This window comes from Mya arenaria, chromosome 14 (genome assembly GCF_026914265.1).
Source record: "Mya arenaria isolate MELC-2E11 chromosome 14, ASM2691426v1".
Classification (NCBI taxonomy): Eukaryota; Metazoa; Mollusca; class Bivalvia; order Myida; family Myidae; genus Mya; species Mya arenaria.
The window spans coordinates 44,318,254-44,339,017 of NC_069135.1; the positions used below are offsets into that span (position 1 = coordinate 44,318,254).

Genomic DNA, 20,764 nt, shown 5'->3' on the forward strand with positions numbered 1-20,764 from the left:
CTTGATTAACTACATAGTCTGAAAGCTGAGTGCGCGGCTTATGTCATTTAATACACTGTAATGAAAAATTTGTTGTTGATTTCAAACTTATAGCTAGAAGCCCCGATTATTAATCGAGATACATAATATGATTATTCAAGATTATCAGTTGAATGTTGACCAACTGTAGTAGCATTAAGCAAATAAATCATAATACTGTTTCACTTTTTGTCGTCTGCTTCCCGCCGGCCGCAGTTTCCGATCCGAAGCGGCAGCGTTTCTTGTTAGAAACACCGCAGAACTCGATAAGAATCTCATTTGAAATTAAGTTTGTATCAATTTCTATCTAATTCGGCTATAATGGTTCTAGAGCTCGCATACGAATTACCGCATCGCAAAAAAATTTGACAGAATACACATCGTGAAAATGTGTGACTTTTCTATACAATTGGACTTTTGAACTGGTTTATGGAGGGGGGGGGGGGGGGGAATTTTTTTATAATTTTTTTGCGGGGGGGGGGGGGGGGGGGTCGCGCCGGGTCCGGATCGATTGAGGTTCCGAACATTTAGAAGCCCTGCTTGGATGGGCTTAGGAATTTCATAAAATACAAACTTTGGTAACATTTTCCAAGAATGATATCACTATTGCATATGAGTCAATCGGCCAAACTTTAAGGTCTTTGTTTGTTTGTCTCCAGTCCAATACAACAAATTTCATGGCCATCATAGATAATTTCTCACTTATGCCAACACATTCAGGAAGAGAAGCCCTTATTAAAAAAGCAATCTTTAGTTAAGTTGTGGAACACTTGGTTTTGATGCAATTTGATTGTGAATCAACAAATTAATGGCCATTTCTTTTGTAATTATAATTTATTGAAATATGAAATTCGGATACAGATATATCATTTGAAATTGAAGCTTCAATATTAACCTCTTCAGAAATTACCATTTATTGTTGACCACTCAAGATAATTCATATCATGTGTTTCACATAAATTTCAGTGATGTTGTTGAAAATGCCTTCTAATGTTTCTCTGCTATAATAACACACTAAACCATTGCACATACAGTGGGAAGCAGGATCCTTCCGCCTTTTCGCCTTTTCGTTTGTCTCTCCTTTTGTAAAAATGATTAACTTGATGGCTCCCAAGAAAGGTGGATCCTTATGGGGTGATTTGTGCAGAATCTATGTTGATAAGGTACTGGTTTATACCTCGAGACTGGTGTCTTCACTCATTGCTGAGCATGTGTTTATTATGTTGATCCATTAAGACCATGTGCAAACTCCCTGCGGTTGAACTGCTTGGTAAAGGTCATATTGTAGATGGAGTATTCACTAGTTGTAAACTCCTCAACAGTAAGGTTTGTGACATATTTTACACTTATGGGCAAAATGCAAGATGCAACCAGTCACAGTCAATGTCACAATTATTTGTACCTCCTACCTGAGGTTTGTCCTTTCATCATTGATAGATACCAATGAAACTTGGGAGGCATGTTAACAGCTGAAAGCAATGGCCAAAACCAATATTGCCACTGTGTTGAGTCCAAGTCAAGGTCATAATATCACATGATTACTAGGTTTCCTGTCTGCTCCATATCATGTACAGCCATTTAATAGGTGGTTATTTAGGGCAATTAAAAGTCACAATCATGTTTTACTTATTAAGGTAATGTGCAGGCCCATGCAGGCTCAAGGTCAAACTCACAATACAAATCCCAGGGTTATAGCTTTGAATTTCATATTCCATATCTCTTGCATCCATTGTTAAACTTCTGGTTCTTCTGTTTTATGCTTCATTTATCAAGGCAACATGCAGAACAATCCTGGGTCAACTCATATTTTTTATTTTTTTCACATTATTGAGCATTGAATATATATAGCCCTGAATTCATATAACTGGGTTTTCCCATGCCGGTACAAATAAAAGGTGAATTTCGAGCGATTTATGGTACTTACCAATGACTCCATTGTTTCTGAAGTATCATGTGTACCTTAAAACAGTATCATTTTGTTTGTACCAGAGGAATAGCTTTGGAAAACCAGAATATCTATAATTCCGGGCTTAAACTATTGGCTGTCTTGCTATACATGCCTGAGAAGATATAGCTTAAACTTGAATTGCATATTTACTAACCAAGAGAACATGATCAACACCCTATTTTCATGGCTCTGCAGAATTAGCTACAATGTAGTTAATTACTTACTTTTCTTAGCACAAACATAACAATGCAATTGTACCAGACACTTTGAAAAGGGTGAAAGTGGTAAAGGTTCCCCCTTTCACCCAAGAGGTTAAGGGTTTCGATACCCCACCAGGAATGCTTGCTCATTGCCTTTCAAAATAAAAACCAGTACCTGTAACGGACTTAAGTGTTAGAAGATATAAAATTTGTTTTCATTTGAAGCTTTATTCCATTAATGGCTATTTGGTGTTCGCACATTATTTGTGTGCAAAAGACAATACAGGATATACCCCATTTACAGAACTCAATATAATATAGCGTAATTCTGAGAGTTTATACAATTATTTATTTTCGTAGAGAGTAATTTGTCGGTCTACATAATTTGGTTCAGTCGGATGTCTGTTTTCCATTGCTTGCTGATCCCTCTGCACATGCACACGTGAAATCACTATGATTGACAGCTAAGGGTGCCGTTGTCCTGAGCTTACCTCATGAACCAGAATTTGAGATAGATGTGTAAACTGCTCTCAAATTGTGATGTCAATTATTCAGAAAACAATTAAGATATCAATGTGACAATTTTCAAATACGAATCAAGCATGTTTCTTCCTTTATTAGTACTTTATAGTACACTACCAATCAAGCAAATTCAGTTTAAATATTTATGCGACAATGTTCAAATAAAAACCAAGCATTTACCATTTTTCCTTTAACATGCCCATAATAACCAATAAAGCATTATTGGCATTTCGACCAATTTACGACCAATAAAGAAAATTCAGTACCAAAAAATGCGAATTTGTTGTTCATCTTAATGCAGTCATCCCAGTAAAGTTCTGTACTATGCAAACATACCAAGATAATACTCTCGAAATATCAACAATTTGTTGAATTTCAAATGAAAATTACCATAAGATTTATGTTCTGGTGGTTTTCCATTTTTTTAATTCGAAACATCAATCCATCTCATTTGCTCTGACAATTTAGGGAATACCCCACGAACACTGCAGTTTAACTTTCCAACATTTTAGCAATCTACAGAAAATGGTCCAAGCTTTCTCGGCCTGCGGCCTTCCTGCGCTTGCTATATTTTCTGAAGATTACCAAAACAAACGTACAATGAGCATTAATTGGATAATATGGCATTTCTGGTATTTGTGTGCTGGTGAATTTATCTTGTGCTTTTATGCTTTTCTTTTATAGAGCTTCCATTCCAATCGCCTCATTGATGTTGGGGTATGTTACTCAAATTTTACTTTAACCCATTGCATGCTATAAACTGTTCTGCTTTTGTGTCACTTTTTAGCTCGACTAATCGAAGATTAAGGAGAGCTATACTACTCACCCAAGCGTTGGCGTCACTACTTGGTTAAAGTTTTGCATGTAAGCACCTTTAGGTCTTTATCTCAGCAAATGCATCATGTATTACATTGAAACTTTAGGTATGTATTCCCACTCTCCAACCTTCTTAATTAATCAAGTTGGATAACACTTATTTAAATATAATGCAAATTATTGGCCTTTATTATTTGACTTAGAAATTCTGGTTAAGGTTTTGCATATAAGCACACATAGATTAATATCTCAGAGGTTAATATCTCAGCAACTACTTGATGTATTGCATTGAGGGTTTATACAATGGTACTCAACCAATCAATCTACTTATTAACCAAGTAAGAAAACTCTATTTTGCCTTAAATTCAAATAATGGCCCTTTTTATTCGAAATAGAAATTCTGGTTAAGGTTTTGCCACATTGTAACCACATTTATGTTAATATCTCAGCAAATACAACATGTATTACATTGAAACTTTAGACAAGGACTCCCAGCCATTCAACTTAAATTAATCAAGTTAGATAACTCTATCTTGCATGTTATATAAATTTTTCCCCTTTATTATTCGACCTTGGTCAAGGTTTTGCATGTAAGCACATATAGGTTAATATCTCATCAACTACTTGATTTATTGAATTGAGACGTAATACAGTGATCCATACATGTTTCCCCAAAACTATTCAATTCTTACAATGAAATGTGGCCGAATAGTCGAGCGCCTTGTCTCTGTGACAACTCTTGTTATTCTCTCTGCAATATAGAGCATAGATATCTGGTATGTATTTACAAAAGTTTGTAGGTACTTCAGTTGTTGATTTGTTTATCATCACATTATTCACTCGACCCGCTACCAATCATTGTTGAGTTTGTTGTCTTTGTCATTTATTAAACAATAATTCAACAAACATGTATACTTAAACAAAATGCAACATGTTGGTAACGTGTAGTTTTATCTGGGTCCCGATGACGTCAGATTAAAGGTGTTTAAATGTAATGTGTATAATAAATATCAAATATTCAATTTATGCTTACATAAACAATTAAATAATTGCAATAATATTTTGTCTATCTAAAAGCAATTGTCATTTTTATATGGTAAAATGATCTCAAATAACTAATATAGTAATGTGTATAATATAGAGTGTTTGTATGTGTTTATTATGTGTAGAATGTATGCATGTGTGTGTGTATACTGCAGGAGGTAAAGATAGAGGAGGACATTCAAAGCCTCGTTGAGTCGATGTTCGATGTGATAATGAACACCATTCTTCAGCTCAGCACGCAGCCACATGCCATGGTATGTTCTTCGCAGTTAACATTCTGTAAACCATAATGAAATTTCAATATTTCAATATTTTTTTTTATTTTTTTAGCTTGTATGTTTTTTGTAGATTTCTTTAAAGATATTGCCATTACCTTGTAATTGTCATCATCATTGCACAAAATCTTCGATTTTGGCCATAACTCCAAACTCTATTCAAGATATTCAAATTAGGTTTGGCACAGTGTATAAAGGAGACTGTATGCATCCGGATATTGCGAGGTGATTTCAATGGCCGATACATTTACGCTTTACTCAACTTTCGAAAAAGGTATAACTGTTTCTCTTTTCATAACAATAACATGCTACTCATCCAGTAGATATTATTCAACAGTAAAAGAAGCGTGTTGTATAAGTTATTTTGCATTGTTAATGTTAAACGAAGCAATAAATAAGCCATTTCTCACCGACGAGAGGGCACATTTTTCACGACCTCATTTTGAAACTTGCAAAGAAATGTAGTTAAAATCATTTATGATTCCTTTTTATGTGTTAAACATTAGGTTATGAATTTGCACGTTCACACATTCAAAGTTTTTTTTTGTCATGAATTAGTTTTGCAACATGAAAATTCATACTAAATTACACACATATGTATCGTACTGTATCATATATTGAAATAACACAACAAATTATTTGTGTGATTATAGTGAACTTTATGTACCCTTTATTGCGAATTTTTCTGCGTGATTTCGAATATTAAAATAATTAGGTTGCGTTCTCAATTGGTTTTATATCAGCTAAACTGAATAATAATGACCCGTGTCAGTGTTTTCTAACAATAGATCAGTCTTGCGCCGATTGTATTGGGTCAATGTCAGTGTTGATATGTAGAGATTGTTGGTGGTCCTTCGTTATTCCATAAATCAACATCGCCATACTGTTTGCTTTGTCTTCCTATGATAATCCTCTTACATCTACACACAATTTAAATGTCTTCAATTAGCAAGTATCATCTTCATGGATGAACTTTATCTTATGTTTAAACACACCGGGACAACTCTCTTTTATTTCTTTAGCAAGATATTATTCTTCAAGAAACTGTCTGGATGGCACTGCAAAGTTAACGTTAGATTCTTCAGGTTTAAACGCACCCTTTCTGTCTTGTTCCTAATTTTTCCATCCAGACATGAACCTGAGAAATTTCCCCTTAAAAAGTCTAAGTGCTATCCACCAAAATCACTTCACATCATCAGAATAACGCATATCTCGAGTGCTGTCTAAGGAAATCCATTCAACAACATCAACAAACAGTTAATACGCAAATTTTATTAGACAATGGCAACTTTCTCTCCGCATAAAGGGTTGTGAATTTGACATACATTTCAATTTAATTTTCTGATTTAAGATAATCTAACACAGATGGAATGTTCTGGATTATATCTTGAATTGTTTCAATGTCCGTTTCCTCAAAGGTATCGGCCTTAATCACGAAACATGGTTCTGTTTGAACTGCAGTTGATGTTTCCATCAGGAACATGCCTTCAAAATTAACCCTCAAATCATAGTTGATTTCGATTTCGCTGATTTGTTCAATTGCCCTATGTACATCCTTAACAGGGGTTGTTGCTTTGGGGATCTCTTTCAATGGAGAAAGGTGTTCAAGTTTCGAAATTTTTACAGTTTTTGTCTCATTATTTATTATTTATGGTTTATGACTAAAATAGTGCATACACGAGATGAATTCATTCTTTAAAATATTATTTACGTATAGTTAACTTACTGTTGTCCAGAGTTAAACCATTAAAATGTGCTTAAACTAAAACTCCCGTGTAAACATCGTGTATTGGCCATTGAAATCACCTCGCAATATCCGGATGCATAAAGTGTCCTTTATACACTGTGTTTGAGGGTCCTTGACCTAAGCACTCCTCAGTTATTGATTGGAAGCAATTTTTCAGCTCAAGGTCATAACAACCTTGACCTCTGACCTAATGACCTCAAAATCTAGGTTTCCACTGCTGGTCATTACCAACCTGCCTACCAAGTTTGAGGTTACTGGGTAATAGTGTTCATCAGTAATCTATCAGAAACCATGGGGATGAAGAAATAGAGCGAGCAGACAATATAAAAATAGAATTTGCCTTTAGTGTTGAAACTGGATTTGATGAATTCAAACATTTTCTCTCTTATATAATTACTACTATGAACAAAATGTTGAAAAAATTCTCCCCTCTGAGTGCAATTCTAAACTGAAGCAATTATGTTGTTAAAAGGTAATACCCTTGTGAAGAACTTATCCAAAATAATTTTGTGGGATTTGATACATCATTGATTCTCATGAAAGTATTAGTTTTTGGAATACATGTTTAAGTATTCCAAAATATGCCCATGTTTAAGTTTGAGTTTTAGCCCATCTGTTCTTTAAAGAACAAAAGTTGAGGTATTGTGAAAGGGTGTTGTCATTGTTGGCAAAAACTTATCTTTGGTCATAACTCAAAAAACATGAAAGTCAAAGGTAGTTAAAAGAATCTTTGTATGCATGTTGCTAGAGACAATACACACACCAGGTTTAATAATTGTTCAGATGATCCTTTTTTGACTGTTAAATAACAGAAAAGTGTTGGCTCCCTTGTTTTCTAGAATTTAGCGAAATAATAGAAGTGGAAGAATAAAAATATTTTGTTTGCAATTGCCGAAAAAAAGTGAAGTTAATCCGATTAACAAAACATCTGTTTGGTGTGACCTTATAATCATTATAATCTAAAAAGTACAGTTTTTGTCACTGTCTGCAATGCCTGTTTAAATTTATGAAACTTATATGTTACATATCACTTACTCTATGAAATTACTGATGATCAGCTTTTGTTTGCTTCTTTGTATCCATATAAAGAAGGTTGCTTAGATATTTTGTGCCACAAACTTGTTTATTGGAAAAAGTTTGTTAATGAAGGTAGACCTGCTCAGATGTCACATATGAACACTCAGCATTTGTTTATGTTAAGATAGACCTGCTCAGATGTCACAAATGAACACTCAGCATTTGTTGATGTTAAGATAGACCTGCTCAGATGTCACATATGAACACTCAGCATTTGTTTATGTTAAGATAGACCTGCTCAGATGTCACAAATGAACACTCAGCATTTGTTGATGTTAAGATAGACCTGCTCAGATGTCACATATGAACACTCAGCATTTGTTTATGTTAAGATAGACCTGCTCAGATGTCACATATGAACACACAGCATTTGTTGATGTTAAGATAGACCTGCTCAAATGTCACATATGAACACACAGCATTTGTTTATGTTAAGATAGACCTGCTCAGATGTCCCATTTGAACACTCAGCATTTGTTTGTGTTAATATAGACCTGCTCAGATGTCACAAATACATGCTAATCATTTGTTGATGTTAAGATAGTCCTGGTCAAATGTCACATATGAACACTAAGCATTTGTTAATGTTAAGATAATCCTGGTCAAATGTCACATATGAACACTAAGCATTTGTTAATATTAAGATAGACCTGCTCAGACGTCACGTTTTAATGCTAAGTGTTCATATTGTAGATACCCCGCTCAAAAGCCAAATATTAATACTAAGGATTTTGTTAACGAAGATAGACCTGCTCAGATGTCACATATGAAGGTAAATTGTTTGTTGATGTTAAGATAGATCTGCTCAAATGTTATAGGTTATCTCTAAGTTTTTAAATGTACATTCTATATAAGAACCCCTCAAATGTCACAGATGAACATAATGTGTAAGTTACTGTAGATAGACCTGCTCTAATGTAACAGATGAACATAATGTGTAAGTTACTGTAGATAGACCTGCTCTAATGTCACAGATGAACATAATGTGTAAGTTACTGTAGATAGACCTGCTCTAATGTCACAGATGAACATAATGTGTAAGTTACTGTAGCTAGACCTGCTCTAATATCACAGATGAACATAATGTGTAAGTTACTGTAGCTAGACCTGCTCTAATGTCACAGATGAACATAATGTGTAAGTTACTGTAGATAGACCTGCTCTAATGTCACAGATGAACATAATGTGTAAGTTACTGTAGATAGACCTGCTCTAATGTCACAGATGAACATAATGTGTAAGTTACTGTAGATAGACCTGCTCTAATGTCACAGATGAACATAATGTGTAAGTTACTGTAGATAGACCTGCTCTAATATCACAGATGAACATAATGTGTAAGTTACTGTAGATAGACCTGCTCTAATGTCACAGATGAACATAATGTGTAAGTTACTGTAGATAGACCTGCTCTAATGTCACAGATGAACATAATGTGTAAGTTACTGTAGATATACCTGCTCTAATGTGACAGATGAACATAATGTGTAAGTTACTGTAGATATACCTGCTCTAATGTCACAGATGAATGCTCAATGTTTATTAATAATGTACTGAACCTCTCATAAGACTGTACTCCTGGAGTTTTGCTGGCAGTGATGTGGAGGGCAGTGTCTCTGGCTAGAAATGTGATTACCATGATACTTGTTTCTGATTTAAACATCAACTATAGTCTTCACAGAATATCATTTTCATGTATCAACAGACAGCTTGTTCACTCGGGTAAGATCTTGTACTGTTTTTGCCTTCAGTGTTGTCACTTTCAATGTAGCATGTAGGTATTTGTAGTTCTTGAATTGCTTATCTCAGTCACTCAAGAAACATGTGGCTGTCAAGGTGTAACTAAACCATGATCACAGTGGAGTGTCTACAAGGAATGACAGGACAATAAGTAAATGGCGCTTTACCTGGCTCTGAAGGATCACCATGCAGAAATTGGTCAAACAGCCCAGTAGACAACGGTCCCGGAACAAAGGGGGCATGTTTGCTCACCAGGGAGCAGGTATTTTATGGACTGAGAGATTTACATGAGGACCAGCCACACGAGGGGGATGTCTGCCTTCCAGTATGTATGCACTCAGTGACCTGATCAGCTTCACCCTTCACCTGTTACCTACTTCGCATTGAACCAGAAATGCCGGATCTCTCATTGCCCTTCCTGTCTGATTTCAAACTATAATTTTGACATACGTAAATATAATCCTAAGTTTGAAAATACAGTAAAACTGCGGTTGTTCAAACAGGCGTTCGTTCAAGAACCGGCGGTTCCTTGAGGTCGGAGCTTGGTCCCAAACATTTTTCTTCTATTTCATATAAAATATACTGACGCTGCATCGAAACCTATATAAGTCAAGGAGTCGAGCACTATAGTTGGTTCCAAATACACAAATCATGCACAAAACCATGCATTTGGCTCCCTTGAGGTCATAATTTCACTTTTTATCTCGTGTGTTCCAAAATAAACAAACAAATGCTAGGTGGTTTCGCAAGTTGTAAAAATTGCAATGACAGTTAAAAGGAAATTTGATAGGGAGTAAAAAAGTTAATTATGAGTTTGAACAGTTTCCCGAGACAGACAAGACGCCAATCATCAATCCTTGATTTTGCAAAACTTAAATCTAAATAATGTCATAATATGTACTGACATATTTAAATCTTGCTTGTTTAGAAAATGTGCTTCTTGTAAAAATAAACAATACTTTTTATTCATTTACAGTTGTTTTTCTTTTACCTATACAACAGCCTTTGAACATATGAGCGTTTTCCACATCGCAACACATAATCGGTGTCGAAGTAAAAAGTCGGTTTGATGACTTTAAACTTAAAATATTATGAAAGATATTTGATAACAGACTGGAAAATTGAAACTCAGGCCGTTCCAAACATCGGTTCCCTCGAGGTTTTGGCTTGGACCCCGGCATCCTCGAGCAATCACAGTTTTACTGTACCTAGAATATCACAATTATACTCCTCCCAGACTTTGATCACTGATACTATTTTGGCATGTAGCATGCTTCATAATTGCTCTGTACCTAGATGTTATTTTAGTTATTTTTTTATTGTCACCTTTGGCCTGTGAGTAAGTACTTAAGCTTAAGGTTGTTTACTATTCTTTTTCACTTACACCAGTTTCTGGGCCATTAGTAAATTAATGTAGTTTCTTTGGGGAAAAAAGTAATATTTATGCAGTTATATATATATTTACTGCTGTACTACTGTATACTTCTTACACTCAGAAAGAGTTTAATTTTAATAAAAATTATCATAACTTTTTTTTTTAATTAAACAATATTTCACATTAATATTTAGAAAAAAAGTGTAGGTCAAGAGATATTGCCTTTGAATTATCTTAAAAAGTCCATACTGCAATGTTTTTATTAAAAGTGCATGCGCTAAAAGACTTTTTGTGGGTCCATTTCCTGATTCTGAAACATGAAGAAGGCTTAGCTTAACTATTAACTCAAACAAACAGTTTGTTCTGTTATAAAGCAATCGGGTGGCAACATTATAGAGCACCTGCTCAGGCTGCTGAACATCATAATTGAGGTTCCAAACTTTCAGAATCCCTGCAATAAGGTTTGGGTTTACTTATAGACCCAACCTTATTGCAGGGCTTCTAAAAGTATGAAACCTCAACCGGTCCCGCCCTGCCAACATCAAATCAAATTCTGCAGCATTTCTACCAAGGATCACTGCGATTGTTATTAATTGCGACCAGCGAAAAGCGGTCAGACGACAAAAAGGGAAACAGTGTTATAATTTATTTGCATAATGCTACTACAGTGGATCAACATTCAACTGAAAAACTTTAATTAACAGTTATATATCTATATGACTATTCAGGTCTTATATAAGTTTGATATCGGCATGAATTTTTCATCACATTTTCTTAAAATGACGTAAGCGGCGCTTCTCCGCTTTCAGACTTTGCAGTTAATCAAGTGTGTCGCTGTTGATATTAGAGCATGACTAGGTTAATTAATTTGGAATTTTAATGCTTTCGTTGATTAACAATGACTATTTCTTTAATAAAATAGTGATAATGGATTTTCGTAGCAGAAGTGTGATGATTGTTTCCACAGAAAAAGACAGTGAATCTGACATCACTTTGATGTATTATAAATAAAAACAGCAAAGTCAATAAATACAGACAATAATTGCCCTCAAGGCTATTGCACCCTAGCTACAATAAGATGTCCCTTGGTAGTTAAGGATGTGGTATGACACTGTTTGAATATTTCAATTTCTGTTTTTGCTATTGACTTAGCCATTTTGGACCGAAATTAATAAAACAACAACATTTTTCTAACCAATTTTGTAGTCATATTCAGTAACTACAAAATCAGTCCAGACCAGCAAATTGCCTTTTTTAGAAGTCCTACCTTATTGTAAACAATAAGAGGAAACGTGATATGTGATGCATTAACAGTCTGGCAGTAAAAAAGCAACAACTATGTGTTTTATGTGCCATCAATATTCACCAAGGAATAAATTTGAGTCTGATTGGAATTTAAAAGAATTTAAAAGTTAAAATTCATGTGCAGAAAAACCATAATCCTATCATGCATATTTATTAAATTATCTCCCCTGTACCATTTTTTTCATAGTTGGTGTTTTTTTAGGGCATATTTTGGAAAATACTGATGGGATTCTTTCAGGGTGCCCTGATTGCATGCCTGCTAGAGCTGTTGCGCCTTATGGAGAATGAACACTATGAGGCCCTGCTGCACATTCTTCACCGTGGCCAAGATCTTAGAGACTTCCTCATGCACATTCTGGGGGTGTTCAGGGTGCTTGTCAACCCAGATATCTTTCCTAAGGACTGGGCTGTGATGAGGATGGTTACAAATCAGTAAGTAGTTGGTGTTTGAACGAGATATTGTTATAGCAGTTTCGAGTAGGGTCCCTTAAACAACAAGAGTGTTAATTTTTAGCTCAACCATTTGAAAAATAAGGAGGCTTTTCTTCTCGCCCTGGCTTCAGCATCTGTTTAAAGCTTAATGGGCAAGTTGGCATTTCCACTTTTCAATTGACTTGATACTCATTTTTGTCATGGAACTGGTGTCTGCTATTGTGTTTGGCAGCAGTTCCAGTGGAAGATGTTGCTAAAACTTTAACCATTACTTGGAAATTGTTTTATACATGTTCATATGCTACCAATGTCTATACACTTTATGTACAGCAAGCCCATAGTTATTTTGATCTACTACAAGCATTAGCATTCACTTGCGATGCTCTTGCATTATGCTGTGGAGCAGCTTGTATAGTCAGTGATTTACTTGTAAGCTCAATGCTTACAGAATTATACCAAAATTTGCTAAATCTTGAACACTAACATTTATGAGGGGTATTTTTAACCTTCAGTGAGAGCATTTTTAACAATGCTCAGATGCTGGATGTAAATAAAACTTTTAATTAAAGAACTGAAAGTGCAGAGAGACTGGTGGAATGGTAAAGTTGGTGTTGAGACTGATTATGATGATGCAAAGAATTGAGGAGGTGATTGTGAGATGAGGTCAACAATAATTGAAATTTGAACAACAGAACTGTTGAAGTTTGTTTTGTGCAAGAAGTATGGTTCTAATAGAAAAACTGTGTGATAGTGTATCATAGTGTTACAAAAGATTTGTTAAAATGATTGGTCTGTGAATTCTGCATACAATGAGTGACATTCACTAGCAATATGTCAATCTTCATTACTGTTGACACCCACTATAGCATTTCCCCAGTCTACCAGCACCATTGGTGCTTTGATTTTAGGAGAACAGTCAAGTTAATCTGTTACTTCTTTTTTTGATAAATCCTCCATTTAAATCACCCAAAACTAGCTCAATCTGTCAGGCTTTCCAGTGGAACTGTCTGTCATCCAAGCACCATTTTAAGGTGTTTTGGCCAAAAATGCCATTCTTCCAGGTTTTTTTTACTGAATCTGTACTCAAATTGCATTTTAAGCATCAAATTGTGCAGTTCTACACACCTTTGCAAACATTTCGAGTTCCAGCAGTCAAGTTTTCAACAAATTTGAATGTGCTTGTAGAATTGACATAAAAAACAACAACATGGAAGTGATTTTAGCACACAACCTTTATGGAATTGTACAATGGTTCTATGGTACAATGCTTAAAAAAATCTTAAATGCTAAAGAAAGGCCTATCACAGTGACAATGCTTGGTCCACAGTGACAATGCTTGGTCCACAGTGACATTTCATGGTCCACAGTGACAATGCTTGGTCCACAGTGGCAATGTTTGGTCCACAGTGGCAATGTATGGTCCACAGTGACAATGCTTGGTCCACAGTGGCAATGTTTGGTCCACAGTGACAATGCTTGGTCCACAGTGACAATGCTTGTTCCACAGTGACAGTGCTTGGGCCACACTGACAATGCTTGGTCCACAGTTACAATGCTTGGTTCTCCACAGTGACAATACTTGTTCCACAGTGACAATGTTTGGTCCACAGTGGCAATACTTGTTTTACATTGACAATGTATGGATCACAGTAACAATGCTTGGTCCACAGTGGCAATACTTGTTCCACAATGACAATGCTTGTTCCACAGTGACAATGTTTGGCCCACAGTGAAAACGTTTGGTCCACAGTTGCAATACTTGTTCCACAATGACAATACTTGTTCCACAATGACAATGCTTGTTCCACAGTGACAATGTTTGGCCCACAGTGAAAACGTTTGGTCCACAGTGGCAATACTTGTTCCACAATGACAATGCTTGTTCCACAGTGACAATGATTGTTCCACAGTGACAATGTTTGGCCCACAGTGAAAATGTTTGGTCCATAGTGACAATTCTTGGTCCACTGTGGCAATACTTGTTTTACAGTGACAATGTTTGGATCACAGTGACAATGCTTGGTCCACAGTGGCAATACTTGTTCCACAGTGACAATGCTTGGTCCACAGTGACAATGTTTGGCCCACAATGAAAACGTTTGGTCCAAGGTTGCAATACTTGTTCCACACAATACTTGTTCCACAGTGACAATGTTTGGCCCACAGTGAAAATGTTTGGTCAACAGTGACAAAGCTTGTTCCACAGTGGCAATTCTTGTTCCACAGTGACAATGTTTGGATCACAGTGACAATGCTTGGTCCACAGTGGCAATACTTGTTTCACAGTGAAAATGTTTGGTCCACAGTGACAATACTTGTTCCACAGTGGCAATACTTGTTCCACAGTTACAATGCTTGGTCCACAGTGACAATGCTTGGTCCACAGTGGCAATACTTGTTCCACAGTTACAATGTATGGTCCACAGTGACAATGCTTGGTCCACAGTGACAATACTTGTTCCACAGTGGCAATACTTGGTCCACAGTGACAATGCTTGGTCCACAGAGACAATACTTGTTCCACAGTGACAATGCTTGGTCCACAGTGGCAATACTTGTCCACAGTGACAGTGCTTGGGTCACACTGACAATACTTGGTCCACAGTGACAATGCTTGGTCAACAGTGGCAATGTTTGGTCCACAGTGACAATGCTTGGTCCACAGTGGCAATGTTTGGTCCACAGTTACAATGCTTGGTCCACAGTGACAATGCTTGGTCCACAGTGGCAATACTTGTTCCACAATTAAAATACTTGGTCTATAGTGACAATGTTTGGTCCACAGGGACAATACTTGTTCCACAGTGACAATGCTTGGTCCACAGTGGCAATACTTGTTCCACAGTGACAGTGCTTGGGTCACACTGACAATACTTGGTCCACAGTGACAATGCTTGGTCCACAGTGGCAATGTTTGGTCCACAGTGACAATGCTTGGTCCACACTGACAGTGCTTGTGCACCACTGACAATGTTTGGTCCACAGTGACAATACTTGTTCCACAGTGGCAATACTTGTTCCACAGTTACAATGCTTGGTCCACAGTGGCAATGCTTGGTCCACAGTGGCAATACTTGTTCCACAGTTACAATACTTGGTCCACAGTGACAATGCTTGGTCCACAGTGACAATACTTGTTCAACAGTGACAATGCTTGGTCCACAGTGGCAATACTTGGTCCACAGTGACAGTGCTTGGGTCACACTGACAATACTTGGTCCACAATGACAATGCTTGGTCCACAGTGGCAATGTTTGGTCCACAGTGACAATGCTTGGTCCACACTGACAGTGCTTGTGCAACACTGACAATGCTTGGTCCACAGTTACAATGTTTGGATCACAGTGACAATGTTTGGTCCACAGTGGCAATACTTGTTCCACAGTGACAATGCTTGGTCCACAGTGACAATGCTTGTTCCACAGTGACAATGCTTGGTCAACAGTGACACTGGTTGGATCACAGTGACAATGTTTGGTCCACAGTGGCAATACTTGTTCCACAGTGACAATGCTTGGTCCACAGTGACAATGCTTGGTCCACAATTACAATGCTTGGTTCTCCACAGTGACAATACTTGTTCCACAGTGACAATGTTTGGATCACAGTGACAATGTTTGGTCCACAGTGACAATGTTTGGTCCACATTGACAATGCTTAGTCCACAATGGCAGTACTTGGTCCACAGTTACAATGCTTGGTTCTCCACAGTGACAATGCTTGTTCCACACTGACAATGCTTGGTCCACAGTGACAATGCTTAGTTCTCCACAGTGACAATGCTTGGTTCTCCACAGTGACTATACTTGTTTCCCAGTGATAATGTTTGGCCCACAGTGACAATGCTTGGCCCACAGTGACAATGCTTGGTCCACAGTGACAATGCTTGACCCACAGTGACAATGCTTGGTCCACAGTTACAATGCTTGGTTCTCCACAGTGACTATACTTGTTTCACAGTGATAATGTTTGGCCCTCTGTGACAATGTTTGGTCCACAGTGACAATGCATGGTTTTATTTTCAGTGTTATATTCAATTCTATGGCCTACTTTTCCAATGCTCTAACAGACAAGTTTCTGACTGAGGAGAGGTTTAACACAGAGGTGAGGAAATGCAAGTCATATTCATCATTTATTTGCTAGATTACCAATAAGTGAATATATTAATGTAGATTGTACTCAGTTGTCATTTTATATTAGTATTAGTAACAAGTAAAAATGTTCATTCTGACAAAGATTGTTTGAAGGGAATTGCATAATTTGAAATATCATTTATCAATAAATGTTAGTATAGTATTGTACTGTCATTGAAAGCAGATGAGTTCACTTGAGGGCTTATTTCTAGAATTCACCTGCTATAATGTATGTTTGCTGTTAAGGTGTGGAATGTATACTTCAACCTGGCAGTGTCTTTCATCACCCAGCCCGGTCTCCAACTAGACCAGTACTCACATGCCAAGGCAGAGAAGTTCAGAGACAGGTCAGCAACTACACTCTCACAGCATCACCAAACATTACTTGTCATTGACTGTTTAAATATTGACTTGATTAAAACTGATATGCAGGTTTAATTAAATTTCTATTGTCTGTCCAATAGTAAGATGAATAAGCTGACCATTGTGATAACTTAACTGATGTTTGATTTATTGGTCTCACCTCCTGCATTGCTTGTTATACCTTCACCATGAAGAGGTGTGGGATATGTAGGCATCACCTTGTCTTGTCTGTTGGTTAAATCAGCTGTGGTTTAAACCTTATTTACATTACCAATCTGCTCTAATATACAGCTGGCTGCGTTCTGCACGAGTAGATTGCTAAAAGTGGAGTAGCACTGGAATGAGTATTCAAAATATGTTGTGCAGTTAATATAGTGCAAATAAGCTGCCTTTTTGCAAAATAGCGCAATTAAAATCATAGAAAACACAATAATTTTAATATGGACGAGTTAGAAAATGCAATATAAATGCAAATAGTTTTAAAATGAAAGTGTCCTAAATCAAATTCATTCATGTATATATCTGTGTTTATATTTTGGACGTTTTTCAGTCAGTCAGTCTATACCTCACACTTCAATTCTACTCAACTATTTGAGAACTCTAAGATTCAGGAACTTAATACTTGGTATGCAGGTTGATCATGACCAGTAGATGACCCTTATTGATTTTGAGATCAAAAGGTTAAAGGTCAAAGTCATGGTGACCTTGACGTGAAAAAGGGTTTCTGCTCAATAACTCAAGATCCTTATATAGTGTCTAAGAACTTCATCCTTGGTATACCAGTTGGTCATGCATGACTAGTAGATGACACTAAAATATTAAGGTTGCAGTGACCTTGAGGTGAAAAACGATTCCCGCTCAATAACTTAAGAACACTTGCACTCAGGATCTTCATACTTTGTATGCCAGTTAGTTATGAAGAGTAGATGACCCCCTATTGATTTGGGGAGCAGTAGGTCAAAACCCCATGATCAAGGTGACCTTGAGGTGGAGAAATGGTTCCTGCTCAATAACTAAAGTACCCAGGAACTTCATACTTGGTATGCTAGTTGGTTATTACTAGTGGATGACCTGTATTGATTTTCAGGCCAGTACGTTTAAGTTCAAAGTAACCTTGATGCTTTTGATTTTATAGCGGGCATAACATGGTAGTAAATTAAAAAAATAAATACAACTCAGTCATGTTTGTAGAGTAGATTTTACCTAAAAATGCCAAAATGCTTGATCTGTGGCAGTGCATTATTTGTAAAACCAAAGTTCCAGATAAGGTTTCATATGCAATTGCAAATGCGTATTACTCCATTCTTTTTTAAATCAATGTTTCAAGTGACTGATACTCCATGGTTTTGATTTAATTGAGTATCAGCATAAAAATATTTGTGAAGGAATTCATGAGCATGCATAGACTATCTTTAGATATTGATGACTATCCACGCTAAACGCTAGACATACGTAGCAGGCCAAACGCCTTTTAACTTTTTAAGCCCTTTGATTTACTGTGTGAGGCCTCATTCAGCCAACATGCCTAGTACAGGTTATCATGACAGTGGTCAGGTTTGTTTTCAAAGCTAGAATTTCTTTTTTTACACTTTCAGAGCAATCTAGTTATGTGACTTATCAGGCTTGTTGATGTAACTATGCTGACTTGAGGTATCTGCTAAGCAAACAAGCTTGTCATTATACCCCCGACAAATGAAGTTTGAAGGGGGTATATTGGAGTCGCCCTGTGGTCAGTCGGTCGGTCCGTCCGTTGCAATTTCCTTGTCCAGAGCATAACTTAAAAACTACTGGATGGAATTGGATTAAACTTCATACATTGATAGAGCATAATGAGAGGAAGTGCAGTGTACAATAACCATAACTCTATTCTTGCTTATTACTGGGTTATTGCTCTTTGTTACTTTTTTTGTCCGGAGTATAACTTGAAAAGTACTGGATGGAATTCATTGAAACTTCATACAATAGTAAAGCACAATGAGAGGAAGTGCACTTTCAAGAACCATTACTCTACTTTATCTTATTACTGAGTTATTGCCCTTTATTTGTTTTTTTTGCTGTCAATTTTTTTTCCAGACATTAACTTGCAAACTTCTAGATGGAATATATTAAAACTTCATACAATGGTAAAGCACAATGAGAGGAAGTGCAGTGCACAAGAACCATAACTCTATTTCAGCTTATTACAGAGTTACTGCTCTTTGTTACTTTTTTCTTGTCTGGAGCATAACTTGAAAACCATTGCATGGAATTTAATAAAACTTCATACAGTGATAGATCATAATGAGAGGGAGTGCAGTGTACAGAAACCACAATTCAATTTCAGCCGATTACAGAGTTAGTGCCCTTTGTTACTTTTTCTTGCCCGTAGCATAACTTGAAAATTATTGGATGGAATTAATAAAACTTCATACAGTGCTAAATCATACTGAGAGGGAGTGCAGTGTACATGGACAGCAATTCTATTTCAGCTAATTACAGAGTTACTGCCCTCTGTTACTTTTTTTTGTCCGGAGCATAACTTGAAAACTATTGGATTGAACTTAATGAAACTTCGTACAGTGATAGATCATAATGAGAGGGAGTGCAGTGTACATGGACAGCAATTCTATTTCAGCTAATTACAGAGTTACTGCCCTCTGTTACTTTTTTTTGTCCGGAGCATAACTTGAAAACCATTGGATGGAATTTAATAAAACTTCATACAGTGATAGATCATAATGAGAGGGAGTGCAGTGTACAGGAACAACAATTCTATATCAGCAAATTACAGAGTTACTGCCCTTTGTTACTTTTCCTTTTACGGTGCATAACTTGAAAACTATTGGATGGAATTTAATATCTCTTCATACAGTGATAGATCATAATGAGAGGAAGTGTAGTGTACAGGAACCACAATTCTATTTCAGCCAAGTACAGAGTTATTGCCCTTTGTTACTTTTTTCTTGTCCAGAGTAATCACTACACTTTTTTAGCAAATTACAGAGTTATTGCCTTTTCCTGTGTTTTTTTTGTCAAACTTTTATCCGGACAGTAACTTGAAAACTACTAGATGGAATAGCATAAAACTTCATACAATGATAAATCATAATGAGAGGCGGCATTCCGGGGTATTAATCACCTTCAGTGTTAGCTCTAGTTTAAGTGAGTTCACCTCCCCTTACCTCCCCTACTCAGGTACCAAGACATGCGGGTGTTGATGGGCATCCAGGTGGAGAGCCAGTGGAACTCCCTCGGCATTCACCGTGCTAACTTCATACCCGACCTTGTTGGGCCTTTCCTGCGACTCACCCTCGTTCCTGAACAGGAAGTAAGAAAGGTCACTCTGCCCATCATCGTGGACATGCTGGAGTGGGACCAGAGACAGCATGGTAACTTTGAACAGGTCTGCTCCATGTTATGTCTTTCTTTACATTTATATTGGAACATTTACAAAATGCCAGTTGATATTCTGAAAAGCTATTGAAGTAATTCTGCCAGTTAAGGGTGAGATCTTCAGTTTGATATGTCAACTTATAATTCAAGTTATAAACATCCTTCTTGTCTTCTAGATGAATATCAAAGTGAGTTACCATTGTAAAGTTCAAATAAGGATTTGTATTATCTTGCATTACGAAGTATGAATGTTCGCTAACCCTTTTTGGGAAATTTGAAAAAAACATGAGGGTTCAAACAGCCCATAAAAAATAAGAAATAATATTTATAAAAACCTTTTTCACTGTTTGTTTTAATTGCAGAAATTAAAAATTTCCGTTAAAATAACAAAACAAAA

General features: G+C 36.6%; 1 protein-coding gene across 1 annotated transcript in view; it reads left to right on the plus strand.

Annotated features, from left to right (window-relative positions):
* LOC128216763 (dedicator of cytokinesis protein 4-like) overlaps positions 1–20,764 on the plus strand; it is a 189,359-nt gene that overhangs the window by 89,503 nt on the left and 79,092 nt on the right. Inside the window, 6 exon segments of the mRNA XM_052923421.1 lie at positions 3,373–3,405; positions 4,704–4,802; positions 12,306–12,499; positions 16,525–16,603; positions 16,879–16,979; positions 20,170–20,377. Coding sequence (XP_052779381.1) covers positions 3,373–3,405; positions 4,704–4,802; positions 12,306–12,499; positions 16,525–16,603; positions 16,879–16,979; positions 20,170–20,377 — 714 coding nt within the window.